The 24,704-nt window shown below is 37.0% G+C and overlaps 1 protein-coding gene across 2 annotated transcripts; it reads left to right on the top strand.

The window, feature by feature from the left end:
* Positions 1–9,752: 9,752 nt before the first annotated feature.
* LOC117414947 (ubiquitin carboxyl-terminal hydrolase 44-like) lies at positions 9,753–22,593 on the top strand. 2 transcript variants are annotated; one of them, XM_034024805.3, is made up of 6 exons: positions 9,753–9,896; positions 13,508–15,008; positions 18,354–18,552; positions 19,353–19,461; positions 19,896–20,101; positions 20,671–22,593. In XM_034024805.3, the coding sequence occupies exons 2-6, from the start codon at positions 13,569–13,571 to the stop codon at positions 20,793–20,795; spliced, it is 2,079 nt and encodes a 692-aa protein (XP_033880696.1). In that variant the 5' UTR covers positions 9,753–9,896; positions 13,508–13,568; the 3' UTR covers positions 20,796–22,593. The 2 variants fall into 2 exon arrangements, with proteins under 2 accessions (XP_033880696.1, XP_033880697.1); XM_034024806.3 differs by lacking the exon at positions 9,753–9,896 and adding an exon at positions 9,903–10,110.
* The last annotated feature ends 2,111 nt before the right edge of the window (positions 22,594–24,704 follow it).

The following is a 24,704-nucleotide window of genomic DNA, read 5'->3' as shown; positions in this document are numbered from 1 at the left end:
GGGTTTGTCCTGAACAGCTTGTCTAGCATCACTAGGGTGTCACTACAGTGGACCTTGTACTAATCAAAACAGTGGAAAAGAAAGAGTACCTCTGTTTGAACCTAAAGAGTGAAGGGAGAAAAATAAAGTAAGTGTAAGATTGAGTTTTCCCAGCCTCCCATATGTTCTGATATCAGGATTGCGAGGGAATGTCTAGCAGTCACAGGTAATGGAAAAGGTATCTGTCAAATGCCTGGTATTTGGCTTCGGTCTACCATATTCAAAGTCAATACTTAAAGCCATGTCATGTTTACAGTACCGAGTATCAGTCTTCCTTAGACTAAATATGAACTGTGGCTGAACTTTAGAAAGTACTCAAGTGTAACACGCAAAAGGGTGATTCTTCAATTGAGGGCCACATGATTTCTTTACACCACTGCATACACTACAACTTCTGAATTTAAAACCATTTTTTTCTACTATTTATCCAGACAATACAATGTTTATGATGGGTACATTTGGCCACTGGTGGCAGTTTGTTTCATGTAGAATTGCTGTTATAAATGAATGTACATGAACATATTAAACAAGCAGAGATACATATTCATATTCCCAAGTACTATATTCCTTATATTTGCAGAGACTGCCTCAATGTTCATTGTGTATCAGTGTCCATGGGCATGAAATTATCTTGTAAAACATTCTAAAACTGGACTTTTTCCAGTGCTTTCAAATTCTGTGTTTAGGACACAAACCTTGCCAATGCTTATGTACGACTGACAATTAAAAGCCAATGAGTTCATATGTTGTTTTAGTATTGAAAAGGGCAAGCTACTCTTAACTTTTGGAAGCAAGCATACAGTCAGTGAGGAAGAAAGAATGCTGTACTGCACCTTTAAGGAACGTTGGTCTGTTCATGTCTTCCTGCAGGGGATATGACAAGCACAGACACTGTGTTTCTATTAGTGTTTTAACAATTACTGAACATTCCACTCTCAGCTCAGGTCTCTCTGGCTGCTTTTGACCTTGACCTTCTTCAGCCTACAAAGTAGGTAGAAAGTGGCCAATCACAGACCAGAACTCATTGCAACAAACAATCTGCCATTAGAACCAAGCAAGCAAGTTGCTCATTGCTAAACCATTTTCTCCTCGAGTGAAACAAACAATACCGTCACAACAATGAAAAGAATTTCTTGAGGCTTTATGACCCTTTTTAACATCATGCATTAATGGGTGCTGCTATTTGTGGAGATGAATAAATTACTACATAAAACAAACAAAACACAGGAAGGACAAAAAGGTCAACCCCTTAATGAATCTGACCATGTTAGGTACTCAAAAATGCCAAATGCTGGTCAATTTAAAAGCTGAAAACCTAGCAATTGCTTCACAAATGACATAGTTCAGCTAGATGGCTCCTTTTGGTAGTATTGTCTTTTGCAGATGTTTTTTTTTCTGGTTTAATATTCATGAAATGGATCTAGACTACATTGTTGTCAGAATGTATTTTATTCATTAAACATAATACATAAACCCTAAGGTAAAGCAGGTAGCATTTGAAGCACGTGCTGTGCCTTCTAAACCCTAAATCGATACACAATCGACTGAGAACACTTGAAGAAGCTTGTGTAATCTTCTTTGCATCATTGTCTGCTTGGTCGTCATTTGAAGCGGTTTAAACCAGCAGGCTTCAGGACCCATGATTTGAAATCTGCCAGGCATTTGTACTGCCTAACAATCCTATTATATTTGCACCTACAGCCTTTATCTTCGGGCTAAAGTGGTTGATTTTGTGTAACATTCTTGGATATGACTTTGCTGGCCTGATACAACTGGGAATCACAGGATTGTACCTATGTTTTACTCCGTCATGTATACTGTGAGAGAGAGAATGCACCCGGAAAAGCTACATACCAAGAGCACTTTTATTAGATCTATTTTATAACCATAAAATGTTTTCATTTCACGCCAGACAGCCTGCATGCAGAAATTTCATACTGACTGTATTTAGAGAACACAAGTAGCCCGATTTGATTTGCCTATAGAACTTGTCTTCAGGTATATACATTTATTTTGTTGTAAGATTGACATTTTCAAAGATAAAAAGAGTATTATCTCTTTTAATGTAAAGAACTGAGGTATGAATGCAGCTGACAAAGTTGTCCTGTGTTGGCACAGGACTTCAGTTGCTCAGGGGGTGCGTGTGCATACAAGCAGCTCCACCAATTGCGCCCCGCAGGCAAAAGTAAAAAAAAAAATACATATTAAACTATGTCTCACCTGAAGACCAGTATAAAAGAATCAAGTCACTAATTTACAAACCTAAACATATACCACTCTTCCGTGAAGGAATGCATGGTTCAGAGGCCTTTTGGTCAGAACAAGAGAAATACAGAAAAAAAAAACATTTAAGGAATGTTTAGCAGTTACCTGTGACCCATTACCTTGACTGCAATCTGAATACTTGTGATTTACAATCAATGAAAGTGGTAAAGTTATATATATATATATATATATATATATATATATATATATATATATATATATATATATATACATATATATATATATATATGTATATATATATATGAATAAAAATGGTATCACAGATATTCATTGTTTTGAGTATATCCATCCTGCTTTTTATCCTCCTCGAATGTTCTCAATGACAATTCAACTTTATTATAAGTAACGTTCAATTGGAAAATTATGTTTGCGTTAGAAGGTCTAAGTACCGTGATTTATTGTAACATAAGTATCTTGCATTCTTTTCTGTAGAAAGTGTTAAAAACCGTCCACATGTCAATGGATTTTATAGTACAATCTTAGAAGTACATGAAAAGTTGTATTGTGCCAAACAGTTAGGCTGTATGTGGTTTGCATTCCACAACTGATACAATCTAACTCCCAATCAAAATGACTTGGACCTGGTGAAGTGTGAGGTTAGCGTATTTGGCAGATTCAAATTTCAATGTTATTGTAATAAAAACATGTGGACATTTTAAATGGTTGAAAAAAATAAAGGTGTGTGCACATGGGCAGCAGTGTGGAGTAGTGGTTAGGGCTCTGGACTCTTGACCGGAGGGTTGTGGGTTCAATCCCAAGTGGGGACACTGCTGCTGTACCTTTGAGCAAGGTACTTTACCTAGATTGCTCCAGTAAAAACCCAGCTGTATAAATGGGTAAATGTATGTAAGAAATAATGTAATTGTATGTAAAAAATAATGTGATATCTTGTAGCAATTGTAAGTTGTCCTGGATAAGGGTGTCTGCTAAGAAATAAATAATAATTATATACATGTTACAGCATCATTTTGATATTGTGGTCCTATCTATATTTATTGTATGCCTCATACACCAGGCTGTATGGTAAATTCATTTCAGTGTCACTATCAGAATAAAATCAGTTTCTTATGCTGCACCTTGGTATTGGTTTAATATCTCTATTGGTTTTCAAATCTAAAACAAACAATGGTTTGGAGATGCACTTAAAAATTGTCAGAGTCATTGTTTGAATGTTTTTTTTTTTTTGTTTTTTTTTTTACCACAGTAGTTTGTGTGCACCATCAAAATTAAACCAACTGTGTCACTCCTTATGTAAATGTCTGTAGTGATAATATTTCTAAAATAACCAGGGGGTTAATTTGTAAGCAAAAATGTATTGATCGTATAGTTAAGGAAGAGGGATAGTATTTTTGTTTATACACCAAATGTAGCTTCCATATAACCCATACAAGTTCTCATCTGCTTGTGGATCAGGGCTTCCTCTTTATTGTTCTTGTTGGTAGCTGCATGCCGACCTTTGCCTTCGTGTTTTAACATAATCTTCATGTTTCAATAATGCCAGCGGCAGTTCAACTAAACAGAGCGACGACACTGTTGTTAAGAACGGTATTTTTTTGGCATTTTGGCATTTTGCCATTTGCGGTGCAAAAAGACTCACCATTTTCTTACTCATAGACGTCGCATCCTAAAATATATCGTTACAGTACACTTGTTAGTCAATTCAAGAAAACAGGAAAGCATTCTTTATTGTACATGTTATGTATATAAAGTTTTTCATACAGTGCATCATCTGAAAATTGTTTAATTCTTGCTTGTGAAACAAAAAGGTCCCAGTTCTGGGATCCAGTAAAAAAAATGTACCCCTGATAACAATTATTAATACATATTTTGCCAGATTAAGCATCAACAGTACTGAGATCATTAATATATAAATCAACAGCAGACATATACGCATGATAGGTATAGTCCATGAACAACAGTTATGGAGTTTTGGGTGTTGAGGTTTATTGGTCAAACCAACAATCTCTTAAACTACTTTTCTCCCTTTGAATGCTGCCAACACACTCATAGGGGTCCAGCACAACATACAAAATCCAAGACAGAAGAGAATGTGTGTTGGCTTCAGCTTGTGGAGCTGCTGTATTAGCAGTGTTAGCTTTCTTCTCTTTGCTAGCCTACGACTCTACATATAAATAATGCATGTTTTTTTCAGATGGTACTGCTGTGAGGTCTTCAAGGCTAACATTTCGATCTACTACCACACTGTATTGAAGCGCCTGACCACACCAGTGGATTTAGTTAACAGTTTACAGACAGTTTTAAATCATGTCTGGTGGCACTGAGAGTGATAGAAGTGGAATGAATTCCTCCCTGTCGAAACAAACAGCTATTAAACAAACAGAGAGCAGCAAACAAACTGAAGGGCAAAGATAGGAATATATTATAAAGAGGATACGAGCTCTATCCATGCTACAACTGTTCATGGCAGACAACAAAAACAACAAAAAACAGGAAAAACAGTCACCATTAAGGGGTAGCTATTGTGATGTGAGGTACATACTTATTTATTCCTGGTTGAGCAGTTGGATTCAGACTGTTATAAATAGTCACAATAACAACAATCTTTCTGCACTTAGATAACAGTCTGTCTGAGTAAAAAAAATTGTGGTTAAAAGAGAAGAGTTGCTGAACAATTCGCGATCTGGGAGTAATAATATTAACAATATTAACTATGTTGACATGGCAGGGCTGATAGAGCTACAGAAAATAGTTGCAACTGAAAATGAGATTGAGATCAATGTTCTTTCCGAGAAATCTAGAAGCTTCCTCTCTAAAGGCCTGTCTGAAGGTATGCCCTCCCACAATATGCAAGTATAGGCTTGTTTTTTCTTTTGTCTTTTTTTTTTTTTTTACTTCATCTTGGTTGAACCAGGTTTTTTTTTTTTTTTTTTTTTTTAAAGGCATACAGAAAACGAAAACATCTATATTTTAATATATCATAAACTGCCCCACTACCTAATACTGCTGCAAATAAGGAAGAACAGTTGCAGTGCAATATAGTATATGATTTCAAAAGGATACAGTGTTTTGGGAACCAAAGAAATTATTATAATTGATGTTTTAAAAAATGTATCAAAATGTTTATAAAATAAAATGTCAGTTTTAAATTCCACTATAGCCAAACTGTAACAATCTAATGTGTTGTGTGTGATATATATATATATATATATATATATATATATATATATATATATAGAGAGAGAGAGAGAGAGAGAGAGAGAGAGAGAGAGAGAGAGAGAGAGAGAGAGAGAGAGAGAGAGACACACACACACACACACACACACACACACCATGAATATACCATGAATTTGCTTATATCCAAGCACTGTGTTATTTGTTTTATTAGGCTATCTTGTTATTGCAAGGAAAGCCAAGTGTATGCTATTCTTTAGAACTGGTAGCATTGCAGTTGCCACAGCAAATGTGTGGGAGGAATGAGTACAGATAACAATACATACCAAAGCACAAATGTTACCATCGCATTGAATATGACAGAACTGTCTTACTATCACATACTGCCCTCTTATGGTAAAAATGTATACTGCACATTAAAAGTAAACATACTGTACTAACATTAAGAAGCTTGTCACTGGCATATATCCTCTGCCATGTAAACACAAATATAACATGAACAAGTAGATCAACATAACCTACACCAGCTGTTTACACATGTAAACATGTAAATTAGATATACAGACAGGCAGACAGATGTTTCCAATTGTGATGAACCTTGTTAAGGAACTTCTTTAGTTATTGTGTGCTTTATAAAGTGATGGTGTATAGAGGCTGTCAGTCTGTATGCCACTCTTCCATGTTTAAACATATCTAGAGAACAGTTTATCCAAATTGTGAGGAAGCTTGTTAGATTTTCTTCTGAACAAGTGTATAATAATTTGGGAGTATATGGAAGTTGCATATCTGTCTGTGTTTAACCATCTGCCTGTAGATATGTCACACTTCAATTCGTATGTATAACCAGAGAATCACTTTTCGAGTTATGAAGGCACTTAAATGTCATTATCTGGTAGAATTTGGAGCTGCCCACAGTGGCAGGGATGAAGTGCTTCTTTGTAAGGTATCTGGGTAGTAACTTTACATGGTCTCTAACTGCACTATAATTACAGTACAGTGCACTTGTATATGTGTTATTATTATTATTATTATTATTATTTATTTCTTAGCAGACGCCCTTATCCAGGGCGACTTACAATTGTTACAAGATATCACATTATTTTTTACATACAATTACCCATTTGTACAGTTGGGTTTTTACTGGAGCAATCTAGGTAAAGTACCTTGCTCAAGGGTACAGCAGCAGTGTCCCCTACCAGGGATTGAACCCACGACCCTCCGGTCAAGAGTCCAGAGCCCTAACCACTACTCCACACTGCTGCCCTATGCCTGGTGTTAAATACAGTGCATTCAACACACAGTGTCACTGCCAACGTTTTTCATTGTGTAATTTGTTGCATTGTAACAGCACAACCATATGTGTAATTATTGTGTTTCTACTGTGTTATACAGTAGTTAGAGAGAAGCGCATCTGGTTCAGGTAACATTTGGTTTGGCAGCACAGTAAGCTCATTACCCTGCAAGGACACCTGAAGCTTAAGGCTCCGTGTCCTTCCGACTGTGGGACACACTTTCTCATTTGGATTTCCAAGAGTTCCAAGTAAAGTATTAATAGTATTAGTATTAGTTAATACTAGTATTGATAAGATGTTCTCTTTTGGTTTTCTGTGAATGTACTTCAGTAACTGTGTTGGTTCTACACTAAATCTAATCTAAACAGCAACAAAAAATTGAAACAAATGCATAGGGCAACAACAAAACAACAGTTCCCCAATTTAAAAAGTTGTGTATGCATAGCATTCTTAACAGTACCATTGAACACGGCAGTGTTTGTTCATTGGCGTTTTGGAAATCCCCAAGACCATGGACCCTCAATTGGCGGCCCGCGCGCCGAATTCGTTTTTGTTTTTTGTTTTTTGGCACCCTAATCAGGAACAAGTCATCTGATTGGCCAGCTTTTTTCATGCATGCGTCACAAATCTCCGCGTAATATTATTTTATTTGGTGAGGGGAAACGATGTGAATATTCTTACAAACATTGCTGCACATTAATTCGAAGGCAAAAATCAACCTCTGTGTCTAAAATTGCGAATGATGTGTGGTATTAACACACCATCAACAAAGTGATGCTTCAGATTTGGCGAGCGAGTCAGAATACCGACACTTTCCAGACACTGGCCAAACTAGCAAGGTAAATGTTACGTATAGTGAGCAACGTTTTTGTTTTGATGTGAACCTATTTTCTGTTATGAGGAGAGTAATAAACAAAAACCAAATTGGTATTTTTTTTTCTTTGTGCAACGCCCCATTTTCCACATTTATGTCTTAAAGAGTTTATTTAAGTTAAATTTGACAGTATTCACTTGTGTGCACAGCTTTAAAAAAAATAATAAATAAATAAAAAAATCTCTGTAACGCTATTTATGAAAATGTGTCACTTTGTTTATTGCGAAGAAACTACAATGGCAGGGCTAAAAAAAAATTAAAAGAAAAAGAAAAGAAAAAATGCGATGTCTACTTTGGTACTGTTTCTGCCTGAAATACACACATGAAAAATTGTATAATTTTATGTTTTGACATCCTTTGTTTTATAGTTAATTCAGTGGCGCAAAGCCTTCACAACCTATTCTGGAATATTACAGTTTTAAATATAATTTTAGGATAAACAGTATTGGAAATCGCTTTAATTTCGCTAGATTTTGCAAGTAATTGTGCAGCATGTGATTGGAACAGGAAAGTGAAAGTAGTTTTTGTAGTGATTTAATTTAAATACGTTAGCAATGTACATTAGCTTAGGTATTGTATTAAGTTATATGATTAATTAACCTATTACTTTTGACCTGGTGTTTGTTTTTTTTATCTTGTAAAACACCAGATTTGTGTCTCCAGGTTATTATAGAAAGTCTTTGGAAGTTGAGAGGGGCTGCTGAACGTTTCAAAATGAGAAACAGTTTGGCTTTATTATAGAAATACACGAAAAACTTAAGTGCATATTTCTATATTTTCTTTATTTTTCATATGATAAACTAAGTATTTTTTAGGAAAAAATGCAATGCGGCCACCAGTAAGTGTCCAAGCACAGGAAATTAGCAGAAGAAACCGAGTCTGTCAAATTTATTTTTTGGGCTTAAAGAAAACCTGTTTGGCAACAGTAAGAAATGTACCTACGGCACGCCTCTCAAAGACGGCACGGTGGATATGCACTTAAGTTTATTTTCCCTCTGTTTTACTGTCATGCTGTGTATTTAATTTTATAAACTTTTCATTTACATTTAAACACATTGGAGCTAGAACATGCATATTTAGACAATGTGCAACACTTTTAATCAGGCGCTTAAGATGCTTATACAGCATAACTACAAGCGATCACTAATTGACGCGCTTTCATTAGTTAACTTGAATGCTTGCTGCAGCAGTCATTTTCAGAACATTTTCTAGTACTCACATCTTGAGCGCCCTGTGGCCCCCCAAGGTTTGGACATTGCCTTATCTGGCCCGCCAGAGAATGTAATTGACCCTTGCCCCTGACATTAAGTTTTGAAACGTCAGCTGGGAATACAGGCAGGCTCATAGCGCCGATACCTCTGTACAAAAGAGCCGGCTCCTTTTCAAGGAGCGTATATCGGTCTTATGTCTTTGTGTGTGATTAGGTCACCTACCAGCCCTGCTGCTGCCTTCCCCCGTGCACACTACACTCTCCCCTGCCAGCCTCAAGTCCGCCCCGGACTTGCTCACCAGACTACAGTCCGACGATCAGTCCGGGGTACCTGCGTCCACTCTGACACCAATGTAGCGATCTCAGTTAACGCAGGCAGGCGCATCACACAGGGCGAGGCAATCCACACACAGGCGGAGGGTGGGCGCAAACCCGGCAGCTCTGTCGGCGCTATGGTTTAGTGTGAGATGTCCCGGGTTCGCGCCTGCCCTACGGCTGCGTGTGGATTGCCTCGCCCTGCGTGATGCGCCTGCCTGCGTTAACCGAGATCGCAACAGTATTCTAAAACCAGCTGAAGTGCTTCAACGAAATTAAACGCCCTCTACTGGTTACTGCTACAAAATCCAATCACACACTGACTAACTCGAAAAAAATCTTGTCTGTTTCCTATTAACACAATTGAGTCAGTTTATTGTAAATTTAAGGTGTGTATATCAAACTGTCATATTATCTTTCATCTCATTATAATGCAGGCTAGATCAGGTTCAGGTCAAAAACAGAGTATATTAAAAAAGTAAATCAAAGACAGTATTTTAGTTACTGCAATAAGAACCACATGATTGCAAATATCAAAAAAGGTAATTGAGAATGTAGATTACAAAAAAAAGGACTTTAGGCTTAAAAAAAAATCACACCCCACCGACTCCCAGTCTACTATTTGTGGGAGGAGACCAATGACGTCACACACACTATCTCGTGCGACGTCATGGGAGGACGCTGAGTGCTCCACGCGACAGTCAATGTGAGCAGACAAGATGGCGACGGATTGAGTGTCGTTTCGTAGGTACGTTAGCGTTGTATATTCATTAAAATACAGAACAGTAAAACAAATAAACAGAGTGCCACACCGAACGACTTAAACATATGTTACCAATGCAGGGTTCTCTTTAGTGTGACAAAACAGTCATTTAGCTTTAACCCGTGTGATGAGACACGCTGTGGAATCAGTGGGATTTAATCTGCACCACAGCATCTCCAGGCGGGCAGAGACACTGGAGGTTTGTTGTGTTTATCGTTGCCGTTCGAACTTTTCGTATTGTCGATATTCTACAGTGTCTGTAGAGAAAATATAACTTATAACTCATAAATATACAGGTCTTGTAAGGAGAAAAACTTAGTCGCTCGTGTGGGGTTTTATATCCTGGAATCCTCCTGACCTGGCTTTGGCAATACTAGTAATAATAAACACTGTAAAGAAGCCCGTGGGAATTTAAAGCTCACGGGGTCAGTTCATGTATCTAGTTTTAGCTTGATATCGGTTGTTTACTATTGTGTTGTTTCAAGTTAAAACGGCGTGCAGTTTTGTTGAATTATTACGGTATTGTGTACAAATTATGTTTTTAAATTTGTAATATGGTTTCTAATGCAAGTCAGAGTGATTGATTAAATTACTGGGGAATTACATTGTTCGCTATTTATAAAACTTTTCAGAGTTAAACATTAAATGATAAGCTGAGCATTTCCTTTCTGTGTACTACTACTATGCAGCTAAGTGTTTTGGGAGTTCTGCTGAGTTAGGTCATCTTGCCACAACACAGACGATTTGTTCTCGGTACGCAGTTAGTGGCTGGTCTGATTAATGCACTGTGTTACTGTAAGCCTGTCACCTCTGTGCTAATCAATGTTTAATTAAACGCTGTTTTTATTTTATGCAGTATTTAACTCTACATGTTGTGGGTGGAAGTAGTTCCTAGTTTTTATTCATTACTTTAAAAATAAATAAATAGGCTACTCCACAGCAACATGATATAAAAAAGACACATAAACAAGTTTAAATCATAATGAAGAAAGTTAAAAAAAATACAAATGATTTAGTGAAAAACTATTTGTTGCTGTAATTTATTATATTAACTTTTTAGCACATGTTAGGCATGTGCAGTGCTCTTGCTTTGAATAAGGAGGGGCCTCTTATGAAATGCAGAAGTTTGTAACAACAATGAAGGACATTTGGTAGGATCTCCTTTTGAACTTATAAAATATGCAGTGTTCTGTGCTTTGTAGTAGGGAAAGAAACCCTCAGACAAAGATTTAAGAATAGGTAAAGTATTTTTTTTTTTTCACTTTGGAAATGCAGAAATGTTTTAAAGAAACAGTTCCTTGGGTTAGATCCAAAGTTCAGTTGAGACTTTAGGCTTCATGCTTCTGTTAATGCGCTGAAAGCCATTCATCACTGCTTTTTTTGTCCTAGAATTTGTGTGTGGCAGCAGCATCAACAAACAAAAGCCATTCGTTCATTCTTTTTCGTACAGCCCCTTGAGACAAACCCAAAATCCCCCACAATTGTTAACAAAGCTGCAGGCTTCAATGATTAGCTTAGTTGTGCAAAATAAGGTGGTCTGTTCAACCCAGCTGAAAATGTGAATAATTTATTTATTAATTAATTTATTTACCAGATTCTGCGGAGTCAATGCCCAGGTGGCGTAAAGTTGTTGTTAAGGCAAAAGTGTGGTGGTGGGAGGGATGTTAACTCAGGTAGGGGTCAAATTACAGGCATTATTGCAGAGGGAGTATTTTTTTATTTTTTATTTTTATGTTAGGTAGATGGATTACGTTTACCATTAGGCAAGCTTAAAATTCAAAGGTAGAGCACAGCACACAGTCTTGTTAATCAAGACATGCAATTAACATACAGGGTGTTTTATTTAAGTTTACCTAATAATAAATTAGAAAAATGAAATTAGAAGCTCCTGAAGCCTTTAACTTAAGCAGTTTTGTTGTTTGATAATGATATACAAGGCACATCACATTGTGCAGAGACTCCTCAGTGACATGTGGACTATGCAATATTCATTGTTGAATTTCTTCCACTTTGTTCTAAATTAACACGGTTTTCGTGCGCACCTTTTTTAGGTTTTTGACAGAACCAGTCTCCCTCCATTTCTGCACTAACTTTTGAATGGCTGGCTTTGATGATGGCTCCCCATATTCCTCAACAGGATATTTTACTTTAAATAATTCTCTGCACATTTTGTATGCTTTTGTTTCAGTATATGTTTCAACCAAAACAATACATGTTTCTTGATGTTTAACACCATACCATTCACTCAACAGTAAAAAAACAGTAAAACACGTACTCACTGTTTTACAGCTCACACTCAACTGATGTGATTCACCTTATTACAGCTCCCATATGGCAGTCAAGGTCAGAGCTGTCACATGACTATTGTTAGATTCCCCTCTGTTCATATACATCTTGAAAAGGAAATCTAATATTCTAATTTCATTATGCAAATTTATTATTGGGTAAACTTTTAAATAAAACACACTGTATTTAATGACTGGTGAAATACAGTTCAAAGCTGTTGCAGTATGTCCACTGTTTTGTCATTTAAAATCTTTATACAAAACAAACATTCAACTTTAAAGCTGCATGCAGTGTTCAGTGCAAAACCGCATGATGAAAAACCACATTTGTAGGTGAAAAACTGTCAAATAAAAGTTGCTACATTTAAAACATATAAACACATTAAATTTCTGGTCCACTAAAATAAAGGGCTTAACATAATCTCTGCAAGAAAGAAATTGCAGTGTCCAGTGGGAAAACACAACACGAAATAATAAATTAACATCCAAGGTAGTGCTGTAGCAAAATGTTCCAAAATTCCAAAATGTGGATTGCAGCGTAACAGGAACACGTAATCAATCAGAGTGTGTATCATCTGATCTGAAACCGCCGAACTCCACGTCTTTGTTAACTGAACCGAAGATAACCCTATCCCTAACCCTGATCCATTCAATGCACAGAGCAACTACTTCTAGGCAGTTCTTTCCCCTCTGGCATTATTTGCACATGGTTATTAAAAACCAGAAATTAATGGTGAAAATTTGACTGACATTGATTCATTGATTATTTCTGCTAGGTGGCACATTGACAGTGTAATAAAGCCACAAAATCAGTAACTTGGAATAGTAGCAGCACTTGTTCTAAAGGTCTGTTTTCAAATGGCAAAATCTGTGGCTTGCTTCAACACCTTGTGGAAGATAATAATTACAACAAGTAATGCAAGGGGTGTGCAAACACCCCAGGTGTTCTTTTGAAAGTTAAATTGCTAAGAGCAAAATATTATCGATTAAGTCACTGATTCTCGCTCTGAAAATGTTAGTTTATGAATTTAAGAACAAAAAAAAATCTGTGCATGTGTGTAACTACAGTACACATTAACTAGAAAAACAGCTGTAAGCCTGTTACATTATAGAAACTCTTCTGGAAATACAGACACATAAATTATACATATTACTGTGAAGTAGTGGTGCCCCTATGTGAAACCATTGTTTTTTGTAAAAATTAAAGCTTAAATTAATTCCTAAAACAGACTGGAGAAAAAGAGGCATGCATACAGAATAAATTAAGGAAAAAAAGTGAAGAAAATAATAGATATTTTTTCTCTAATTTAGGTTAAGATGCATTGGGGTGAGCCGCAACTCGCCTTATTGAGAGCAGAGATCTGAAACAGATATGGATAAATGTAAACATGTTGGACGGCTACGACTTGCCCAGGACCACTCGATTCTGAACCCGCAGAAGTGGCACTGTGTTGACTGTAACACCACAGAATCGGTGTGGGCCTGCCTCAGCTGCTCGCATGTGGCCTGCGGACGCTACATTGAGGAACATGCAATCAAGCACTTTCAGGAAAAGAAGCACCCCGTGGCTCTAGAGGTGAATGAGCTGTACGTTTTCTGCTACTTGTGCGACGACTACGTGCTGAACGACAATGCCACAGGGGACCTCAAGTTGCTACGCAGCACGCTAAGTGCCATCAAGAGCCAGAACTATGAGTGCACCACTCGCAGCGGCCGAACTCTGCGCTCCATGGCCAGTGAAGACATCTCTGCAGGCAGTGTGCAGGAGCTGTTGTGGGATGAGGACCGCATGTTCACAGCGCTCTGGCACCGGCGACGCTCCCTAATGGGCCGTGTCTTCCGCTCTTGGTTTGAGCTGACGGCAGGAGGCAAGCGGCGGACAGAGGAGGAGAGGCTTAGGGAAGAGGCAGAGATAAGGAGGACAAAGACCCGGGAGAGGAGGCAGGAGCTGAAGCGTCGGCTGAAGGAGGAGCTGGAAAGCACCCCTCCGAGGAAGAGCTACCGTCTGAAGGAGCAGAGCCAAACAAGCACTCCCACAATGAAGGTGCGGGCAGTTTTGCCCAAGACATTTAGCAGGATACCGGTGCCACCACAGCAACAAGCAGCAAGAAGAAAAGTAGCAACGGCAATTCGTAAGCGAAGGAAGATATGCACAGGGGAAAAAAAAACAACCACATCCACCTCGCTCAGAGCAGGCAAGTTAAAGTCTGGAGACTCTCCCATCAAACGGAGGCCCACAGTAACCCCTGGGGTGACAGGCCTGCGCAATTTGGGCAACACCTGCTATATGAACTCTATCCTGCAAGTGCTGAGCCACCTGCACATCTTCCGCGAGTGCTTCCTGCAGCTCGACCTCAACCAAGCCTTGGAGCTGCTCGCCAGCGCCACCAATGGCAGTGCTCACAAACCCTCATCCCCCATCTTAAAGAGGAGGAACTTATCAGCAGGCCTGAGCGGGGGAGCCTCACGTACGAGGAGCATGGAACTTATCCAGCCCAAGGAGCCCAGCTCTAAACACATTTCCCTGTGCCACGAGCTGCACACCCTTTTCCAGGTGATGTGGTCGGGGAAGTGGGCTCTGGTGTCCCCCTTTGCCATGCTCCACTCAGTGTGGAGGCTTATCCCAGCCTTTAGGGGCTATGCCCAACAGGATGCTCAGGAGTTCCTCTGCGAGCTCTTGGATAAAGTGCAGCGGGAACTGGAGACCACGGGCACTGTACAGCCTGCACACATGCCTGCCTCCCAGAGAAAGCTTATCAAACAGGTCCTGAATGTAATCAACACTATATTTCACGGGCAGCTTCTCAGTCAGGTAGGTTCTTCAGGTTGAAATATTTCTTAACGATACCAGGTGCATAAATATATGTACATATTTTTTTAAATAAACATTATTGGCAGCTCAGCCCAGGTAACACTTCTGGCAGCTCAGTACAGGTAACTTTTTTCTTTTTCTGATAACATCTCCTCTTCCCCCCCCCCCCCCCACACACACACACACTTTGAAAAAAATAATTGAAATAAATAAAGCAGAAGTTACAGGAGAGTAAATGGGCAAAAACCTGCATTGAAACAGATACATTTGGAACCCCCTGTTTTCTAGAGAAGTAGAACGTTTGGAGCTGATTTGTATATCCCAGCCCTCACCTCTTTATGGACTTTATCTTGTGTTAAGCCCCCATGGAATGTATTCATTCAGCTTACAGGATGCTGCAGTTTGTTTGAGTGAAACTCAGCCTGAATGTGCAAAACCATAAGTTAACATGGAGGGATTCAGTACCTAGCTAACAAGGAAGTACGGGAGAGCATAGCACAGCAGTAGCCTAAATTTATTTTTGTTTTTAAGGTTACTAAAGTATTACATTAATTTATTATTATTATTATTATTATTATTATTATTATTATTTGTTTATTTAGCAGACGCCTTTATCCAAGGCGACTTACAGAAACTAGGGTGTGTGAACGATGCATCAGCTGCAAAGTCACTTACAATTACGTCTCACCCAAAAGACGGAGCACAAGGAGGTTAAGTGACTTGCTCAGGGTCACACAATGAGTCGGTGGCTGAGGTGGGGTTTGAACTGGAACTCTTTAACCACACAGCCTTCATTTAATAAAGTACTTGACAGCAGCATTCAATTAACAAAAACAGAAACTAAGGCTAAAACTCGAGGCACCACCATAAAGGGTTTTCAACATCAACTACTAGGATGTTCAAAGCCCCTTGTCCATTCTATTCCCTCAGCCATCTGAGACCCTCTTAAAGGCATACATAGCACTATTAATATGCGCGTCTTTCTTTCTGTGAGATCATGAGTTAAATACAATTAAATGTATGTGTCTCTCTTTAAAAAAATAAACAGGAAGAAATTTCTAAGCAGTATTTACAGCTGTTAGTTTATATCACCTTACTTTTCAAGAGCTTAAAACATTTTGACAGAGCACCTTTCTTCAATCAGTTGTATATACTCATGTGAAAAGGGTTTCCTTTTTTGTGTTGTACACATTTTTCTCATTAAAGTTTAGAAGCTGTTATGTTTAGAAAGGATTGAATAAACATGCCTGTTTTCTGTGGTTGCTTTGCTGTTGCTTTTTATATTCAAGTTATGATGTACTGGAAACATCTGCAATTTAAGCTTTTATTTTTATAGGAGGGCTCTGTGCCCATTTGGGAAATATAAGCCAAGGGCTTGCCACAGTATTTTTCCAAATTATCTTCCTAATAATGATTTTTGCAATGGGATTATTTTTTGTGCTGCAGATCATAAATGTGCTAAATTGAACGATTTAAATGAATACGTTGGCAAGATAGCAGTCAAGAGTAAAATAACAGATTTTTAATAAACCCTATTTGTGTACTTTTTGGTACATTTAAATGTGTACTGTATGAAGTAGTGATACAAATACAACAATAGTAATACACCTGTAGTCCAAGACTGCATTAAAAAAAATAATATATATATATATTTTTTATGTGTTACTTTTTTTTCTTGGGTAAATGTAGGTACCCAAATAGAAAATATTTGTGGATAATTTATTTATTTGTATTCTTTTTTGGGAGGATCAAATTTACCCTTGTTTTCTACCCAATTTGAAATGTCCAATTATGCATTTGAAACACACTTGCATGATCCACTCTGCACTTCAGCCATGCTTGCATTAGTCACCCTGCACTCGCAAGAGGCAATCATTTTAATAGGTGAGGCACTGGGGACCCCTGGTTGATTTATAATTTTTTTGTTCTACTAAAAAACTAAAATGAGACTTTTTTGTAACATTGCACAAACTTCTCAACAAATCAATATCACTAGTGTTTAATTTTACTGATTCGCATTTTAAGGTAGGGGTGGGAACATCGGTCTGCCGGTTCAGGGCTACCTGTTTTGCCCTTTTTCATTAGTTGTCAGTGATATACAACCCCTTACCATAGCTCCATTTGTTCTGCACCAGTCCAAGCAAGGCCTCTCCTCTACTCTGGTTTTTAAGCTCAACAAAGGTGCTGACCCAACTCAGGAAAGGATGATGTTGTTTTGGTTTTATTGGTTACAAAAAAAATAAAACCTACCTGCTGAATGGTATCAACAGGTGTCTGTGACATGTAATCAGTTGACAGTTAAACCCAAATCCTGTAGGCCAGAAATCCTGTTGGCCTTTATGCTGTTGTCAGAATGGTGAGCTTGTACTGTATTTAACACTTTAATACTGTGCCTAGGATTACCTAAGGGGAAACTGGTTTCAGTTACAATTATGTTTTATTACTGGGGAATTGCCGAATACTTTCACTGCAACAATCTACAGTATATTCAAGGGCTTCTTGGCATTTGCAGCTTCATTGGTACCAACAGTACAAACCACACAGCATGAAACTGGGTTTAACAAAACAGCAGATGTATAATAGAAAGGACAAGGGACTTTGAATGTGATAAGTAATGAGAAACAAAGCCTAACTGAATTTCCTGTTACTCTGGTTTACAACACCAGTATAGATGGGCATTCTTCCATATCCAGTTACAAAATGTAAAGTGAATACAGAGCAGATTCCTGCCATAAAAGAAGATACTTTTATAGAGCAGTTTGCTTGTCAGTTTGATTTATTGATGGTTTACAGAAGCATTTGCTGCTTTGACACTGCAAAGTAATTATTTACAAAAACAGTTCAATAGTTGTCACTACTTATTGACCCACAAAAATATAACTGATTTTGAAGCTACCTTACAAGGTATTATTTCTCCAGAGTAAATTGAAATGTGTGTTTTTTTTCATGGAAATATGCCATTCCAAATTGTTTTATAGAAATAGGTGCTGATGTCTTTTCACTAGTTATGTTATTAGATTCTCCCATTATGCAGCAGATCAATGTAGTGGGGATGAAAATGGCATGCAACACCACATAGTTTCACAAAAAGAAAACAAGTGCTTCTGACCATATGGGTCAACTAATAGCAAAATTATTAAGTATTTATATTGGTCGCTGCTTGTATATTAAAATAGACAGGTTGTATGTGTAACAAAGATCAAAGGAAACCACTCCTCTGTCAATCCTAGATGAAACAGGAGAGACTAGAAGAATACTGGTAACTCTTGTGTAGGTTATTCTGAGGTAAAGTGAATGCCAACCATTTAAGAAATGCACTAAGTGTAACCTGTTCTCCTTTGACAGGTTACCTGCCTTGCCTGTGACAATAAATCCAATACCGTGGAGCCATTCTGGGACTTGTCACTAGAATTCCCTGAAAGGTACCACTGCTACGGAAAAGAAACTGCCTCGCAGTATCCCTGCCTGCTAACAGAAATGTTAGCAAAGTTCACAGAGACTGAAGCCTTGGAAGGGAAGATATATGCATGTGATCAGTGCAACAGTGAGTAAAGGCAGTATGTATGCAATATCACATATGCCCACTGGGTGCAGATTCAAAGTTACCGGTTTGTGAATCTAGAGTAACACTTCTAGATTTATTACTCCAGCCCAGTAGCTAATATGTATTCTGATGGTGAATACATAATGTAAATAATATGCACAAATAACCATTTTCATAGTTTTACAGGGAATGTATTAATACCCCCCACCAACTCCCACCATCTAATAAGTCCCCAATTGTGTGTGTGTGTGTGTGTGTTACAAAGGGAGGAAGGCACACCATTTAGATTGTATTTATCTAATCAAAACAGACTTTAAATAACCCCTGAGTTAAAGCTTTGTGAATAATTTGTATCCACATAGTTACAAAATATTTCGATTAAACTTGTTCTTTAGTATAATAGCAACAGAACCTTATGCGTCTTTCAGTTTAGATTGTTTTACTGCCATTATTTATTTTCAGATTACATATTGTTCTAAATCTTAATTCGCACAGCACTGTCTGATAAATAATGTGGACTTTGACTAAAGGTTTGTGGGTGTGTTTTGCCCTAATATGATCCAACTTTTTTTTTTTTTTTAACAAACTTACAAACAGTAGAATAAACAGAGAAAGTTTAATAGACCAGCTTTAGGAAGATTGTGTACCTGAAGAAAATACTACACATTTTAATGCTGCCTGTATTCACAACAATATATTGTCAAGAACAGGACACTGAGCTAATCATTAACAGTAAGACACGATTACGGGTTAATGGTAAGACATGGTAACTTTCCTTTTTCTCCCCTCGTGTTTTTAAGGTAAGCGCAGGAGATTTTCTTCTAAACCAGTCATCCTGACGGAAGCTCAGAAGCAGCTCATGGTCCACAAACTGCCTCAGGTCTTGAGACTGCACCTTAAGCGTTTTAGGTAACACCTACTAAGGCTTCCAAATGTTTGCAATGATGATTGAGTGCAGGTGCAGTGCTGGTATAAGGTCTCTTGTGTTTCTCACATTAAATATGCCATATGGGAACACAATGATGCAATAACAAAATGTTGAAGCCCATACATGCATTTTTATTTTTACTGCGTTGCTGTGTTTCCCATTGTTTGTCCTGTGCCAGTATGAGAATTGTAGGTGTCCTGCAAGGATATCTCCTGAGTGACTATGCCAGGCCTCTACAGTAGTCTGCCAAGAAGTTGTAATAATACCTGAAATCATCTTTGAGAAAATCATTAGAAAATTGCTTTATTCATTGTTTTGATTTTAGCTTTGTACAGTGTTAGTTGTGATGATGCATACTTGTAGTGGTCTCAGTGAGTGCTTTAAAATTCACCCTATTCACAATCTATGTATTCAGGTGGTCAGGTCGAAATCATCGTGAGAAAATTGGAGTTCATGTCGGCTTTGATCAGATACTGAACATGGAGCCCTACTGCTGTAGGGATTCCACAGGGACCCTCAGGCCAGACTGTTTCATATATGACTTGTCTGCTGTGGTGATGCATCATGGAAAGGGATTTGGCTCAGGACACTACACTTCGTATTGCTATAATACAGAAGGAGGTAGGCAAGAGTTATTAGTGCTTGAAGTACAATCATTTTTTTTTTTTCTTCTTTTCAAAGCCTAAATAAATATCAACAGGAAAAAACAGGTGCTATTTTGTTTTCATAGCTTCATTGCACTTCCAAATTGTAATTTGCTTTTAGCAGAAAACCATTAAAGCACTAAACTTTATCATAAAGTAAACATGTCTTCAATGAAATTGCTTTTTTGCATTTAAATACCACTCCATCAGTTAAGTTATAGACATTTGCATGCATCACATAATGTATCTCAAACTGTGTCAGGACTGTTTCTTTAATAGCTGAATATCCTTATGAATCTTGTGTAAATAGGGAATGTATATACCCGTAATTAAAACAGACTGCTTGCCTGCTTTTTAATCAATTAAACAAATTGAGGTACGGACCAGAGGTAAAAAAAGAGTAGTTTTTAGACTTGGATATCATGTACCAATGTGTTGAGAGAATTAAATACTCCTTATTTATTTTTTATTTAGCCTGAAGTTATAGGATTAATGACCTTGCAATAAATTTGATACAACCTGAGATTCACAATCCTTTTCCTGCAGGGTTCTGGGTGCATTGTAATGATTCCAAGTTAAACATCTGCACTGTGGAGGAAGTGTGTAAGGCACAGGCCTACATACTGTTTTATACCCAGCGTGTTTCTCAGGAGAAAGGACCATCTCTTTAAACAATGCCTCACCAGAGTAGTCCTCCAGCAGCTGAACACCAGCATGGCATTGAAAAGGGTAACCCTTCACTTAAAAACATCAGCACATCCAAAGACATTTAGTCTTTGTACACTGTTTAGACTTTTCTTTGTGAATATGAAGTATGGATACAAAGTATTGATTACAATACTAGTTTAAGGTTCCACCTTTTGTGAATTGGTGTACATTTTGTTTATAATGTTTTGTAATACAATGTTTGTAAACTGCATTTTGTTAAGAGTAAGTGTATATACAGCTGTAATTGATTTACATTGATAAAAATAACTGAACTGCATGTATGTGGCAATTGTTCAAGCATTTTAAACAGGATGAACTGCCATGAGGAAATTCTTGTAGTCTGTTTTGCTATGGTCTTTCAGAAAGTATTAATTTCATAATACTGTTCTGAGAGTAAATACATATTTAGATACTTGCCTTTCAACTGAACAATCTCAGTCAGTTACTGTGCACTTCTTGTACTGAAACAACCATACAATGCAAGTTATGTTTTAATAGTCCCTTTTAGAATGTACCCAGAATAAGTGTTAATATTAGTTAACAATCAAGTTAGATTTTTCTTTATTACGGGGTGGGGGGGGTGCCAGTAATCTTTCGTGACTTGTTCAGCACTCAGTCAAAATAGAAGGAAGGCCTGACTTTAATGTTTTCTCAGAACAGGTCTAAAATATTTTAATTAATTTGATCCCTTTGCTGCTTAATGTCCAATATATTTGACATGAAGAAAGTAGGCATTAAATGGGGATGGGAACATACCCATTTTAGGAGGGAGGGGGGTGGGGTTATCTACATTTTCATATTGGGATATAAATGCTTTAGCATCACATGCTTTTGAAATGTAAGCTATTCCCTTTATTATTAATATGTATTTTTTATTTGGTAACCAAAGCTCTTGGTAATGCAACATAAAATCAGTTCTGAGAGGTAGTTTAGTAATGCAAGTGTCTTGATGTATGTGTACATTTGTAGATGTAAATTCTCGTTTGTTTTTCTGTCTTTGATATGCCCTTCAGGGAAAGTGGTGTACTGATCTATTTAGGAGATTGCAGTGCACAAATGCACAGGGCTTGCCAGGTATTAAGATTGGTCTTTGACCCTCCAGGATTTATTTTTTTGTTTTTATTCTCATCAAAGAAGCTTGTTAATTACAAAACAGAGCAATTTTCTGACTGAAAGCTCTGAATCAAAATGTAATCACCAATCCATTTTAAATGTATTATAGGTAAGTGATTTAAACCTTTTTTTTCACACTATATTGATCTGAAATCTGTATTGCAACCTTGCATTCAGCCTTGGTGCAGCCTTAACTAAAATTAGGTAAAATGAGAACAGACTATTGGATAATTAATTCAAAACACTCTTGTCAGAATACTTTTGAAAATATGACCACATTTTGCAATTTTATAGGTTTCTAATTTGGAATACCAAAACATCTTAAAGGGAAGCCCAAATCGGAATGTTTAGCAAACCCCTACTGGAAACATTTAGCGCGTAAAGGCCCCAGCTGAGATAACCGGTTAAATATTTTGGTTTATACTTTTCTACAGTCGTATTTAAAATTGAAAAAAAATAGTCGAGCACAGCACTGTTGCAATGGATATTTTTTGTTTTGTTTAAGATGTTTGTAAAAATTCAGTGTTCTGTAGTATATTTTGTTTTTTTTCTGATATAAATGTTTGGAAGTAATACTATGCAAATTGTTACCTCAGTTTTAGATAACTTTTACCTCAATAAACTGACATTGTTTTTACAAAAAAAAAATATATATATATATATATATATTTTCATTCTGGCTCATTTTATTTTGATTCATTTAATACCAGACATTTGTGTTCCATGGTTACTGTATAGCTTAGGCAATTGTTCTTTTTTTAAATGGGACCTACATGTAATATGCAGTTTATTTACATCACATGTGCACTTGCTTTATATATTTATTAAGTAAGCAAACATGAATAAAAAGTTATGATAGGTGTTATGAACTCCTAAAGGGACATGGTGAGAATTAAAAAAAGGTTAGTATCTCGTGCGCACAAGATACTATCTCGTGAGCATGAGTGTGCTTAATACTTGTAAGAGATTGTGGTAGCCTCATTTGATTTTATCTTTTGTAATTTCTCTGCCTTTGCAATACTATCATTTTGGTAGATGAGGCATAATTTTGAGTTGCAGTTGCATACCACTTTCTGAAAACAAAAGCACGGTCGGGCTCGATTTATCAATGCGTCGGTCCCAATAACTCTCAAATCACTGAGACACACATGACTCAATTTACTTGTTATCATGAAGACTTTCATTGGGTAAAACAGCTTTCTCTTGCGAGTTTGTCTTCTGGAGCTATGAGCTGTTTAACATAGCCTACTCTATAATGTAAAGGGCATGTATGTGCATTTTACTTCATGATAAATCAAGATAATTAAGTCCTGAAACATGACTCAAATTACTCTTTTTGCATTTGCTTTTTGTAACCGTGTGAAATATTCCAGACAGTAAGAGAATACAATTGGATGCAATAAATAATGTATTTATTAAAAACATTTTTAGCAAGATCTGTCACAGCTGTAAATATAAAATGAAACCTAACAGTATCATAAAAAAAGTAAACCAGGTATACCGTATGTAAAGACTGTGTGCCTTATGCAAAGATGCCTGTCCCTGGGGATAAAAATATTGATACCTTCCATAAAATGTATTCTTAAAATAGACAAATAAGAAACCCTAAATATGATGTATGTATTAGTAATAAATTCTTAGTGGAATCTGCAGTGCTATGATTAAAGGAGGCCTAGAAAATAGTTTATCCAATTATGATCTAGTTTTATTAGTACTTTTTTTTTTTTTTTTTTAAACAAGCCATTTAAATTATAATCTGGGGATATAAGGATGTACCCGTCTGTACACGTCACATTTATTATGTCAGAACTGCTACCTTTTTCATGAGTCTTGGGTATGGCATGTTTTATGACAATTAAGATACAGGGCCCACATAACAGCTGGTTCTTATTTTGTATTTCCAGCTGTGGCAAGGGATGTATGTTACTGACGTGTGTGTTCAGTTTTATTGAAGGAATTCAGTTTTCCAAAATGAATAATCCTTAAGATACTGTGTTCAGAACAGATAGTTTACTCCTGTTACACCTCAAGCCAACTGCTAGTTCACCAGTTTTTATATCGAAGTTAGTCAACCAATTACAAAATGTTCATGAGCCATTTAAACTACAGTACTTGGGTGTGAGATTCATATAAATGCTGTTATATTGAACATGGGTATGACATCACCCGTATCACAATCTTATTTTCATATTGATGCACCTTCCATCAGAATAGCAGTAGCTATGGACAAATTGGTGTCAACTTAAATGACCTGTGCATGGGCTTTGTGGTCATGCCTAATTTTCAGTTATTTATTCATTATTCTGGCTTAGATTGTAAATAATAAACAAACAGTAGTGTAGTTCATTACCATCTTTAGTTTTCAAACTCAAATCAATTATGCAGTAGTGAGGCTATCTAGAAACCTAATACTGTTTTCACACTAAGTTAAAACTTGCGCGAGATCACCTGGGCCAGAATCACGTCTGTTTATCTTCACACTTAAGAGGAAATTAGTAAAAAGACTTCATGTAATTCTGGCTGCTGCTCCCAAAAGTAGTTTCAGTACCAAATTAATTATATTGGGAGTAAAAACACTAAACAAATAAAAATAATCAAGCGTGTATGAAGGCAAGTACAGTTCAGAACATACTACCTACATAAATATCCTTACTTTCTGGTGTTTATGGATGCTTTCCCAGTGTGTACTGAATCATGGATGGAAGTTGTAGCAAGGATTGTGGAATTACTGATAAATAAAATCACAATTAAATCATTTA

This window comes from Acipenser ruthenus, chromosome 7 (assembly GCF_902713425.1).
Source record: "Acipenser ruthenus chromosome 7, fAciRut3.2 maternal haplotype, whole genome shotgun sequence".
Taxonomy (NCBI): Eukaryota; Metazoa; Chordata; class Actinopteri; order Acipenseriformes; family Acipenseridae; genus Acipenser; species Acipenser ruthenus.
The sequence above is the reverse complement of the archived record's forward strand: the minus strand, read 5'-3'. Positions and strand labels throughout refer to the sequence as shown.